A 12,022-nucleotide genomic window follows, 5' to 3' on the forward strand; every position below is an offset into this window, starting at 1 on the left:
CGCTTAGTACAGTGCTCTGCACACAGTAAGCGCTCAATAAATACGATTGAATGAATGAATGCTGGATGGCTAAATTGCGATCCTGCTTGAAAAATGAGGTGGATGAGGTTAATTTTCATCCCACCCCCCAGCCGATTCTACGTAGATTTTTCTCCTAGACTATAAAACCATTTCCTCTTTTTTTCTGCCCTCAGAGGATCTGGAGGACAGGTAGCCACCATCCAATTTAACATTTCTAGAAGTTTAATCTTACAGTACAGAAGAGTTTGGATTTAGCCCTAAAAAGTGTTGATAAAATTTTCCCCCTCAGATTAAATGTCTAGACTAAACTCGTTGTGGGCAGGGGAAACTCGTCTGCCAACTCTGTTGTGTTGTACTCTCCCAAGTGTTTACCTTCTGCACATAGTAAGCGCTCAGTAAATACCACTGATGATAAAGGCAGTTGTTTTTCACATCTAGTTTACAAGGAATGGGTTCTAAAAGTGCCCCTTGACAAAAATGTTTTCTACGTGATATGGATGGGTATATCCACAGTCTTAAGGAGGGTTCTGCTATTGTCAGTTATTTTTAGAGGCTTTAAGAAGATGAAAATATTTGCGCATTTTAAATTTCTTCAGTTTCTGTTGCACCCGTTGTTGAGTCACAACTTAACTATTGTAAATAGCAGTTGAAATCATTTTGCCTCGCATTGGAATCCGGGTTGTTTTGCCCCCAAATCATCTGGCCTGACTTCACGCGAGGCAGAGAACAGTGGGTAAAAAGATCTGGTCCAGAGAATCAGAGGATGGGAGTTGATTCATTCATTCATTGAGCTGTATTTATTAAGCGCTTATTATGTGCTGAGCACTGTAGTAAACGCTTCGGAAAATTCAATACAGCAGTAAAGAGGGACAATCCCTGCCCACCACGAGCTCACAATCTAGAGCCCCGGAGACAGATATAAAGGCTCCAGTGAGCATCCTGAAAGTAAGACGTCTAGGGCGATCTTTGAATCACCCCTCGAATGACTAAGGCTTCGGAGTGATTCATCCAACCCCAAGCTTCCTCCCCCAAGACAGATTTCAATCAAACACAGCGGGCCAGCGTTATTTAAGACACGCGGATCACTGTCAATCTGCAGTGCAAGGGTGCCATTAGCAAATAAATGTTTATTAGATTAAGTTTGACAAGTTGTTGCCAACTTGTACTTCCCAAGCGCTTAGTACAGTGCTCTCAGCGCTCAATAAATACGATTGAATGAATGAATGGGAGGTATACCTCAGCAACCACTGCTCTGGGAGGTGAGCAGAAAATGTGAAAACGTGGCCACGACTCAACACGCCCTCGGGTTTCCTCCGTGAGATGGAGCCGGAATTTTAGCCTTTGAGGAGAAAGTCAGTCGGGGGAGATGGGACAAATGGAGGTGACTGTGCTCCCCGGATTTCCGAACAAAAGTCACCCCGTAGGTCTCGTTCGGATCAGTGTTAAATGGCATCAAGTGTCAGATCAATCGACCTGTGATATTTACTGAGCGCTTACCATGTGCGGAGCACTGTACGAAGCGTTCGGGAGAGGTGGCAGCTGGATAGACACGTTTCCTGTCCACGAGGAGCAGACAGGTGATCCCTCGGAGTGCCTGAAGAAATCAATTATAGCGGGGGCGGGTGGCATCGTGCCACCCCCTTTGTCGTTCCTGCCGGACGGGATCCCTCCCTGCGATGCCATAAGCAAGTAGGCGGGCAGGGCTGCGGCACGCTAGGAAGGGGGGATGCAAGAGTGTGACACGTAGACCCCCCCAACTACGGCCTAATTGCTACACCGCAATTTCACCACCTCTGTTTGCCATCTCTCTTCCGGACAAGCAAAACGTAGATCTGTCAGAACTCTGTGTTTTTTACCCTTTGCGTTTTTAGCAGTCACTGAATTTCACCCGTAACGGCGTCTTCTTCGGGAACGATGTAAGGGTCGATCACGTGATGCCTAAACACCGGGGGGTGGAAATGTATTTTTAAAATTTGTTTTGTTGTCTGTCTCCCCCTTCTAGACTGTGAGCTCGTTGTTGGGTAGGGACCGTCTCTATATGTCGCCAGCTTCCCAAGCACTTAGTACAGTGCTCTGCACACAGTAAGCGCTCAATAGATATGACAATGAATGAATGAATAAAAGCAGCCACCCAAGTTCATTCGGGACGGCGGGAGAGATGGGATAATGCCCCCAGTACGGATATGGTGATTCTCCATGGTTGTCGAAGTCACTCAATCAATCAGTCGTGTTTATTGAGCGCTTACTGTGTGCAGAGCACTGTACTAAGTGCTTGGGAAGTACAAGTTGGCAACATATAGAGACAGTCCCTACCCAACAGTGGGCTGACAGTCTAAAATCCTCATGGAGCGTCTTGGGGCAAATGGGGAGAAAGGGAGGACTGGGCAGAATTTGGGGAACAGGGTCCCACTTTTTAGTTCTTACCCCCTGAAACCCGGTTCCAACAATCAGTCAAAAAGTGGTATTTATTGAGCGCTTCCTGTATACAAAGCATTGCACTAAGCACTTGGGAGAGAACAGTATAACAGTTGGTGGACCCGTTACCTGTCCACAGTGGGCTTACAGTCTAATCCCCCAGCCGGGATTGGAACCAAGGTCCTCCGACCGCTGGACCTGTGATCTGTCCACTGCTTCCCCAGTGCGTTTTTTGATTTTTAAGCACCTTTTAAGAGAAACAGCTGAGGAAAGAAGACAGGCCCGGGAGTCAAAGGGCCTGGATTCCAATCTCGGCTCTGCCGGCTACCTTCTGTCTGGGCAAGTCACTTCCACTTCCGAGCTTCAGTTTCCTCATCTGTCAAATGGGGATTCAGTACTTGTTCTCCCTCCTGCTGAGACTGGATAAGTCTGGGTAAGGATGAGTGCCTTGTGGGACACTGACCTGATTATCTCATGTCTACCTCAGTACTTAGAACGGCGTTTGGCGCTTAGTAAGCGCTAAAGGAATAACCGCAGTGATGGTTTTGTCATCTCTGATATCTATAGATATCATTTATCTATAAATGCCCTAAATGTATTTTCTCTGAACTGGTCATCAAAAATCAAATGAAAAATATTTACCCCCGCCACCCATAGCGAGTATCCTGTGGGCACTATCTTAATTAAGAGACCGTTTGCGGATTTTTAGCAAATCACTTAAGAGGCTTTAGAGTCAAAGTGCAGCATTTCACATGATAGTATATAAATGCCCCCATTTTTTTACGACCTAGCCAGGCAAAGTGGGGTGCCGTGAGTCAAGAGGGTGTGGAAGGGGGGGAGAAGGAATGTGGGTCAGATTCCCCGCCACACTTCTTTTCCTTTCTTCGTCCTTCCCTCCCTTGAAGATTGGCTATGGTTTATAATAATAATAATAATAATAATAATAATAATGGCATTTGTTAAGCGCTTACTGTGTGCAAAGCACTGTTCTAAGCTCTCGGGGCATACAAGGTGATCAGGTTGTCCCACGTGGGGCTCACAGTCTTAATCCCCATTTTACAGATGAGGTAACTGAGGCTCAGAGAAGTTAAGTGACTTACCCAAGGTCACACAGCTGACAAGTGGCAGAGCTGGGATGTTTCTCCTGTTGTGATTTTCTTGTAATTGTCGTGTTCTCTCCCATTTAAATCCGGCTCCACATCCAATATGCACACCCCTCTTATTTGCTTCACAACTTCATTTATTGTATGGAAAAGGGTTAAAATACAGGATGGTAACCAGTTACCTGAACTAACTGGGAGTGAGGCCAAGTCCAGTAATCAAATGGATAAGCAAACACAGTTGGATTTCGATCTCTGATGGAAGAGGTACCCAATCTTACTGATGGTTCCGATAGTCGGTTTCTCACTATACTTTCCTTGTTAGCATGTAAAAAGTTATCGAACGGGTGGAAGCATCATTATTATTCCCAAGCTAAACAACATTCCATATCGGTGTAATGCCCCAGGAGCCTCCTGCTATGCAGTGTCTTAAAGTTGCCCTTAGTTTCTTTGGAAACTCCAACCGTGAGCATCATTGTTGCATTCAGATGGAATTTAGAGATTGCATTGTGCTCTGCAACCCCTCACTTACTCGCTTGAGTGATTTTTAAGCGTGCCCATTTGGGAAATAACTAGCTGGAAGGTTGGAAATTTAGTCCCGACGGGTAATTACAGCCGCACTTAGACTCAGTAGTATTTCAAGCACCAGGGCTTCTTCTCGGCTACTGCTTTGAGCTAGCTGGTGGAAGTCAGAACTCCTTTGTTATAAGGCAATGATGAGATAATTGGAGAAAGCAAGTTGAGTAGGCCCAAAATGTATATATAGAGAAGCAGCGTGGCTCAGTGGAAAGAGCACGGGCTTTGGAGTCAGAGGTCATGGGTTCGAATCCCGACTCCACCACATGTCTGCTGTGTGATCTTGGACAAGTCACTTAACTTCTCTGGGCCTCAGTTCCCTCATCTGTAAAATGGGGATGAATACTGTGAGCCCCACATGGGACAACCTGATCACCCTGTATCCTCCCAGCACTTAGAACAGTGCTTTGCACATAGTAAGCGCTTAACAAATGCCTATTATTATTATTATATATGTTTGTACATATTTATTACTCTATTTTACTTGTGCATATCTATTCTATTTGCCTTATTTTGTTAGTATGTTTGGTTTTGTTCTCTGTCTCCCCCTTTTAGACTGTGAGCCCACTGTTGGGTAGGGACCGTCTCTATTTGTTGCCAACTTGTACTTCCCAAGCACTTAGTCCAGTGCTCTGCACACAGTAAGCGCTCAATAAATACGACTGATTGATTGATTGGAGGTAATTCTGTTTTGGTGGAGTCCCAGAAACCGAGGTTGCACTGGGGAGAAGCGAATGCGTAGCCTGGAGTAGCTTTCCTGAGATGTGGATGCAAAGAATGTTTTCCGCGAGGGCAGCGGTGTCTACCGGAGAGGCCACCGCCCGAGCCTCCTCTCACCTTTCGCCAAGAAGTTGGTGTGCTGAGCAGCCAGGGCACCCCACAACCATCGTCGGGAAACGAAGCAGCCTTGGCTGTTAAGGCTGGGGAAGAGTCAGAGGGCTCTGGACGATCCCGGAAAGACGATGGGATGGGGAGTGAGACCGGAGCGGGGAAACGAAGAAGAGCTCCCTCCGGAGAGGGTGGAGAGGTGGGGTAATAATAATAATAATAATAATAATAATGGCATTTGTTAAGCGTTTACTATGTGCAAAGCACTGTTCTAAGCGCTAGGGGATATACAAGGTGATCTGGTTGTCCTTCGTGGGGCTCACAGTCTTCATCCCCATTTTACAGATGAGGGAACTGAGGCTCAGAGAAGTTAAGTTCATTCATTCATTCATTCAGTCGTATTTATTGAGTGCTTACTGTGCGCAGAGCACTGTACTAAGTGCTTGGGAAGTCCAAGTTGGCAGCATATAGAGATGGTCCCTACCCAACAGTGGGCTCACAGTCTAGAAGGGGGAGACAGAGAACAAAACAAAACATATTAACAAAAGAAAATAAATAGAATAAATACGTACAAATAAAATAGAGTAATAAATCAGTACAAACATATATACAGGGGCTGTGGGGAGGGGAAGGAGGTAAGGCTGGGGGTAAGGAGGGGGAGAGGAAGGAGGGGGCTCAGTCTGGGAAGGCCCCAAGGTCACACAGCAGGCATGTCGGGGAGCCGGGATTAGAACCCATGACTTCTGACTCCCAAGCCTGTGCTCTTTCCATTGAGCCACACTGCTTCTCAGCGTAAGGCGGGGAAGTGGTAGGACATTTCTAAGTTGTTGCTTCTAGTTTCCTCGTGTTCTCCCTTTCTGTCCTTCCTCGGTCTCTCTTCATTTATTCTCAGGTAGGGTGGAGCCCGCCCGGGAGAAGCATTCATTCATTCATTCAATCGTGTTTATTGAGCGCTTACTGTGTGCAGAGCACTGGACTAAGCGCTTGGGGAGTACAAGTTGGCAACATATAGAGACGGCCGCTACCCAGCAACGGGCTCACAGTCTCGAAGGGGGAGACAGACAACAAAAAGCATAGGGGTTGGGTGGGAAGAAGACTTCAAGGAGAGAGGAAGTTGAATATTTAACAAGCGTGGTTACCCCAATCAATCAATCAATCGTATTTATTGAGCGCTTACTGTGTGCAGAGCACTGTACTAAGCGCTTGGGAAGTACAAGTTGGCAACATGTAGAGACGGTCCCTACCCAACATTGGGCTCACAGTCTAGAAGAGTCAGAGGGCTCCCCAAACGTTGAGAACTGATGGACTCGAGAAAGTCAAAGAACTAATGTCACGATCAATCAGTCGTATTTTTATTTAGTGCTTACTGTGTGCAGAACACTGTACTAAGCGCTTGGGAGAGTTCAGTATAACGACGTTGGAAGACCTTCCCACAACGAGCTAAATTAAATGCTTAATAAGAAGGACCTAGAAATGTTTTTCAACCAGTCAGTCGTGTTTATTGAGCACTTACTGTGTGCAGATCACTGAACTAGGTGCTTAGGAGAATACAATATAACAGACACATTCCCTGCCCACAATGGGCTTGCAGTCTAACTAGTAGTCTTTCGATACCATAAAAATAATAAAAACTGACCCCATGGAAGTTAATTGAAATAATAGGAGAAACAAGTTCTAGAGTTGTGAAAGTTTGGCTATATTCTGTCATGAAAATGGAAATAAAGGATATTAGGCAACCACCCTTATTATTTTCATTGCCTTCATTGGAGATTAAAACTGTTGATGACTGCCGGAAACAGTAGCCTTTGATAATTTTGGGTAGCAATGCAGTTTCAGTGGTTCTTTCCAAGCACGATTGTGTTCTGCCTTAAATTGTGAGAAAGCTTGACACGGGAACAACTTGGATCATTATAGAGGCCGGGTTAGTTGGCAGAAATGACAGCTAATGTGCCCGTGAGCTTAGAGTCGCTAGCTTGTAAACTTCCTGGCATGTCTACCAACTCTGTTGTATTTGTAGTCAGTCAATCAATGATATTTATTGAGCGCCGGCTGTGCAGAGCTCTATAGGAAGTGCGTGGGATTGGATTCTGCAATCCAACAGAGTTGGGAGACCTGATCCTAGCCCGCCAGGAGGACAGTACAGCCTAGTGGGTAGAACATGGGGCCCCGCAGTCGGAAGAACCTGGCTTTTAATGCCGGCTCTGGCACTTGTCTGCTCTCTGACCTTGGGCAAGTCACTTCACTTCTCTGGGCCTCAGTTGCCTCATCTGTAAAATGGGGATGAAGACAGTGAGCCATGGGACTGTGTCCAAACTGGTTATCCTCCAGGAGGCCTTCCCAGACTGAGCCCCTTCCTTCCTCTCCCCCTCGTCCCCGTCTCCATCTCCCACATCTTACCTCCTTCCCTTCCCCACAGCACCTGTATATATGTATATATGTTTGTACATATTTATTACTCTATTTATTTATTTATTTTACTTGTACATATCTATCTATTTTATTTTGTTAGTATGTTTGGTTTTGTTCTCTGTCTCCCCCTTTTAGACTGTGAGCCCACTGTTGGGTAGGGACCGTCTCTATATGTTGCCAACTTGGACTTCCCAAGCGCTTAGTACAGTGCTCTGCACACAGTAAGTGCTCAATAAATACGATTGATTGATTGATTATCTTGCATCTACTACCCCAGCACTTAGTACGATGCTTGGCTCGTAGTAAGTGCTTAACAAAGATCATTTAAAAAGAAAAAAAAAAGAAGAATCTTGCAGTCTATAGTCTTGTACACTCCAGATCGCATAGTTGGGCATTCTGCACACGGTAAGTGCTCAATAAACCAAACGATTGATTAATTAATGAGTTATAATGTCCTCTTCATGTAAAAAACTCTGACTTTTCCTTTTTGGTTATCACTGGTCATCTGACTTTTCCTTTTTGGATATCACTGGTCATTGTGGCAGATTATGAACTTTGTGATTTTTCCTCCCTCTTTTTTTTCATAAAGCTGGTAACACTTCAGGAAGCAAAGCTGCTGCTGAATGAGGATGATTACCTTATTAAGGCCGTTTACGATTACTGGGTGAGGAAGCGTAAAAACTGCCGAGGGCCGTCCCTCATTCCTCAGATCAAGCTGGAGAAAAGGGATGGCTCGACCAACAACGACCCCTACGTCGCCTTTCGCAGGAGAACCGAGAAGATGCAGACGCGGAAGGTAATCGGCAGGCAGTCGGGGGAGGATGGGGGGCGGGGGCTCTCCGAGTTTAGCTCGGTGACGCCGGAGACGAGTTACTTAAAACGTAAACCGGACCGTTTAACTGAATAAAGATCGTGGGCGCGTTTGGGCTCCCGTCCCTAAACCGGGATGCGAAGTCACCTTGGGCCACCGTCGATTCCCTGGGCCTCAGGTGCTGGCAGTACCTGGGATTCTTCTTCTTGAGGGGGAATTCAAGGGGGAACTTTGTTCCCCCATTTCCAGATCCAAAGGCTGCACTGTTCCTCCCTGGAGCTACCGAGGGAAAGCACAACGTGTTCTCCGTAGGTTGAGGGATGCATACAGGAGGTCAGCAGCGAGGCTCCCTGTTTTCTGAGTTTCTGGATTAAAGATGTAAGCGGGTAAAGACTGGACTAGTCAGACCTTAAAGGAGATCTTGCAGTTTTCATCATCCGTGACACCTCAGGAAGAAGGCAGGAAAGGGTATTTCTCTTCTGGTGTCTTTTTCACAATTGGGGAGGCATAGGAAGGTTGTTACAGAATTGAAGGTATTAAACGCTCACACTGTTTACCATTTCGGTGTGGCGTCGCGCTTCTGAGATTTGCTCCGAGACTGAAAGCTAATGAGGAGTGATCCGTTGGAGGCTGTGAAAGACCTCTGTAGCCTCCCACATTAGGGTCCCCAGTGATCTCCCAAGGTCCAGCTGCCACCCAGTCCTGACCAGGCATGGGGGGAATGGAAGGAAACCCAAGATCCCAGCCCCAGGAGGCGCAGACACACCCACAGTGGACTGCCGGCCACGTGCCCGCGGGTCACCCAGAGGATCTCTGGGCCAGGGACTCCCATGTGCGCATAAACCGCACTCTCTCCAGTCAGTGCTGATCTGATCCGGGCCAGGGTGGGCCAATCCAGCTGGGCTTTAAGGGCGAACAGCCTGATTGAAACCCAAGGACCAGACCGGTCCACGAGGCATTCAGCCAGGCATTCATTCAATCAGTCAGTCAGTCACATTTATTGAGCGCTTACTGTGTGCCGAGTACTGCTTGGGAGAGGACGATAGAACAATAAACAGACACATTCCCTGCCCATAACAAGCTTACAGTCTAGAGGCAGGCCTAATTACACCCTCCTCCCGCCCCCAAAGCCCTCCATTCTAGGCTCTTCTAGTGCATCTCACCCTCCACCCTGTTGGAAATGTCCCCCTCTGGGGCATCTGGCCTTATAATAATAATAATAATAGTAATAATGATGGTATTTGTTAAGTGCTTACTCTGGGGCATCTGGCTTTATAATAATAGTAATAGTAATAATGATGGTATTTGTTAAGCACTTACTATGTGCTGGGGGATACAAGCTGATCAAGTTGTCCCACTGGGGGCTCACAGTCTTCATCCCCATATTACAGATGAGGGAACTGAGGCCCAGAGAAGTGAAGTGACTTGCCCGAAGTCACACAGCTGACAAATGGCGGAGTTGGAATTTGAACCCACAACCTCTGACTCCAAAGCCCGGGCTTTTTCCACTGAGCCACGCTGCTTCTCTATCTAAGGTTACAGATAATCAATCAATCAATCATATTTATTGAGTGCTTACTGTGTGCAGAGCACTGTACTAAGCGCTTGGGAAGTACAAGTTGGCAACATATAGAGACGGTCCCTACCCAACAGCGGGCTCACAGTCTAGAAGGGGGAGACAGAGAACAAAACAAAACATATTAACAAAATAAAATAAATAGAATAGATATGTACAAGTAAATAAATAAAGAGAGTAATAAATACGTACAAACATATATACATATATACAGTATATACATATACCTTACCTGCCTTCACCGGTCCCCCTCGAGCTCACTTTCCCAAGGAAACCTTCCTTCATTGTGAATGTTTCCTTTTTCACAAACGCTCACGGGATTTGTCGGAAACGATTCTCGACGCCTGTTCTGTCGAAGCCAAGATTCGATACTGCAGATTGAGAAGCGCTAGGAAAAAGTATAAGGTTTTGTGGAGTTAGATTAAGAAGTTGATAGGTTGACTCATCCCCGGGGCGAGATGATCGATGGCCTTTTGTAGTTCACTGTCGACATTCCAGTCTGCCTCCGTATTGTCCCACAGCCTCAATGAAGGGCAGCAGAAGGCTGCATTCTGGCTCTCCGTAGGTACGTCGATCTTATCGGGATGGCTTCACTTTTCTTTATTAAAAAAGGCTAAAATGTACGTTCATTTTCCGGTGAATGAGTCTCGATGCAAAATAGTGTTTTCAGTTCTCGATTCTCCGAGTTCACGCACTGAGGAGGGTTATCAGTTCTCCTGTACTGTGTAATCTGATCGGTTGAGTTGATAAACATCCTGTTTTTGATGATTTTTTTTGAATTAGCTCTCAAGGGTTTATTATATTTGAATTTCCTTCGCTGCATGAACTGCACTGTGTGGTAGAATTTTTGTTAAATTCTTCATCGGACTGCTAGATTGGAATCCACAGTTTTGTTTTGCTTCTTGGGCGGGGCGTTGGTTACGTTTACTAACTTTGCTCGCCCTCTTACAAATTTCCGTCGTTTCAATAGAATCGCAAGAATGATGAAGCCTCTTATGAGAAGATGCTAAAATTAAGACGCGAATTTAGCAGAGCCATAACTATTTTGGAAATGATTAAGAGAAGAGAGAAAACGAAAAGAGAGTTGTTGCACTTAACTTTAGAAGTTGTGGAAAAAAGGTAAGTTTACAGTTTCTTCAGAACATAGGAGTTGCCCCTTGAGACTGAGGAAAAACTAAATCCGATGAACTTTTTTCATGTACAGATTTTGCTTATTATAAAACTATCTACTTTGGTACAAAGACTTAAATCAGTACACTTGGTGCTTTTGAGCAGGTTTTATGTCTCATTCTAAATTCGGACCAAAGTTTAACAGGGTGGAGTTGGTTCTTTACAGCATATTCACAAATTTTAGAATAGAGTAATGAAATATGTCCTGTTTCCATGAATCAATTCTTTTAGATACCATTTGGGAGATTATGGTGGTGAAATTCTTAATGAAGTGAAAGTTAATAGGCCAGAAAAAGAGGTATACACCACTCCAGCATCTCTTCATAATGGAAACCACCACAAAGCCCAAGAATGTAAAACTAAGGTAAGGAAGTTGTTTGAAGGAAAACGTTTCGTCCTCTGGGCAATGCAGTCTACCCAAAGCAGGCGAACAGCTGGTTACTGACCCAAACCATTGAACTGTCTGTTGCTTCCGCGTTCTCGGTATTATTTCTGAGAAGGTTGGTTAGACCAAATTCAGACAAAAGTGTGAGCATCTGTAGTTGAAAGGACATTTTCTCCCACTGAGTGTCGGAAAGTGTGACTCATAATCGTAGTATTTAGACAATGCCGATTGACTGCCCTGAGCAAAGACCAGATTCTTGCCTTCCCGAAGCCTGTTTTCTAATAGAGAAGCCGCGTGGCTCAGTGGAAAGAGCTCGGGCTTGGGAGCCAGAGGTCATGGGTTCTAATCCCGGCTCCGCCTCTCATCAGCTGTATGACTTTGGACAAGTCACTTCACTTCTCTGGGCCTCAGGTACCTCATCTGTAAAATGGGGATTAAGACTGTGAGCCCCCCGTGGGACAACCTGATCACTTGGTATCCCCCCAGTGCTTAGAACAGTGCTTTGCACATAGTAAGCTCTTAAGCAATGCCATCATTATTATTATTAATAGAGCCTGAACTGGCTGAGGCCAATAACGTTCCCCCTTTTAGACTCCCCCCGCCTTTTAGACTCCCCGCTTTTAGACCGCGAGCCCACTGTTGGGTAGGGACTGTCTCTATATGTTGCCAATTTGTACTTCCCAAGCACTTAGTACAGTGCTCTGCACACAGTAAGCGCTCAATAAATACGA

At 45.7% G+C, this 12,022-nt stretch overlaps 1 protein-coding gene across 2 annotated transcripts in view; it reads left to right on the forward strand.

Moving 5' to 3' along the window:
- EPC2 (enhancer of polycomb homolog 2) overlaps window positions 1-12,022 on the forward strand; it is a 110,023-nt gene that overhangs the window by 57,910 nt on the left and 40,091 nt on the right. For both annotated transcript variants that reach the window (XM_038751580.1, XM_038751581.1), the window contains exons 4-6: window positions 7,939-8,145; window positions 10,707-10,855; window positions 11,138-11,270. In XM_038751580.1, coding sequence (XP_038607508.1) covers window positions 7,939-8,145; window positions 10,707-10,855; window positions 11,138-11,270 — 489 coding nt within the window. The remainder of the gene's footprint in view (window positions 1-7,938; window positions 8,146-10,706; window positions 10,856-11,137; window positions 11,271-12,022) is intronic.

The sequence above is a fragment of the Tachyglossus aculeatus genome, chromosome 9 (assembly GCF_015852505.1).
Source record: "Tachyglossus aculeatus isolate mTacAcu1 chromosome 9, mTacAcu1.pri, whole genome shotgun sequence".
NCBI classification, from domain to species: Eukaryota; Metazoa; Chordata; class Mammalia; order Monotremata; family Tachyglossidae; genus Tachyglossus; species Tachyglossus aculeatus.